The sequence below is a fragment of the Babjeviella inositovora genome (genome assembly GCF_001661335.1).
Source record: "Babjeviella inositovora NRRL Y-12698 unplaced genomic scaffold BABINscaffold_19, whole genome shotgun sequence".
Lineage (NCBI taxonomy): Eukaryota > Fungi > Ascomycota > Pichiomycetes > Serinales > Babjeviella > Babjeviella inositovora.
In genome coordinates, this window is record NW_017566856.1 from 107,501 (window position 1) to 108,544 (window position 1,044).

Below are 1,044 nucleotides of genomic sequence, written 5' to 3' on the forward strand. Positions count from 1 at the left end.
CCCAAAAGTTCAATGGCACCTCCTCCAAGTGGTTTAGAAAGTACGTCACCCTCACTGCGGCCTTCAAGAAGGACAGAAATGTGCCGTTAAAGTTTCTCGGTGTTCCGGTGGCGCTCATTCCCACCAGAATGGAATCCATTATTGTCTTTTTACTTTGGACATACATGATTTTGGCCAACTGTGTTGGCCATCACCATGTGGAGGGAAATACTATTTGGAAGCACCCAATGGGTGAGATCGGTAGACTCGTGGCTGACAGGTCAGGTGTCCTTGCTCTCTTCACATATCCATTGCTTATCTTGTTTGCTGGTAGAAACAACTTCTTGATCTACATCACCAGATGGAACTTTTCCAGATTCAACATCTACCATAGGAATCTTTCAAGAATGTTCTTTGTCATGTCTACCGTTCATGGCATTGCCATTACCATATCTGCCTTTGGTATTTCCCCTGATAAGTATGCTGGTAGAATGAAGAAGCCATACGTAATTTGGGGTACTGTTGCAACAATCTTGATGGGGTTCATGATGATTCAAGGCATGCTTGTGTTGAGAAGAAAGTCTTACGAAACCTTCTTAATTATTCATATCATCTTTGCTGTGTTTGTTTTGATTGGTGTTCATACCCACATTGGTCCTTTCTTCTGGCAAGGCTACACCTGGTCAGTTGTTGGCCTTTGGGGATTGGATAGGGTTATCAGATTGATTCGCATGTTTAGCTTTGGTATAAAGGAGGCGAGCGTCACGTTAGTCGCCGGTGAAACCTTGAAGGTGACGGTGCCAAAGCCAAAATACTGGAACTCTCAGCCTGGTCAGTATGCATTTGTTTCTTTCATGATGCCAGCTTGTTTCTGGCAATCTCATCCATTTACCGCAATTTCCTCCAACGAAAATGAGCTCAGTTTTGCCATCAAGGTCAAAGGTGGTGTCACCCTGAGCTTGTACAAGCGCTTGGTTTCCATGCCTTCTCAGACTGCAACCATCAAGGTATGTGTCGAAGGACCTTATGGGTTCTCATCCCCAACTCAGAAATACAGCCAGTCGT

General features: G+C 44.6%; 1 protein-coding gene across 1 annotated transcript in view; it reads left to right on the plus strand.

Annotated features, from left to right (window-relative positions):
• The window catches only part of BABINDRAFT_163903 (ferredoxin reductase family protein), a gene marked incomplete at its 5' end in the record, with an annotated part of 5,392 nt that overhangs the window by 3,785 nt on the left and 563 nt on the right, over positions 1-1,044 (plus strand). The window contains one exon of the mRNA XM_019130174.1: positions 30-1,042. Coding sequence (XP_018982332.1) covers positions 30-1,042 — 1,013 coding nt within the window. The remainder of the gene's footprint in view (positions 1-29; positions 1,043-1,044) is intronic.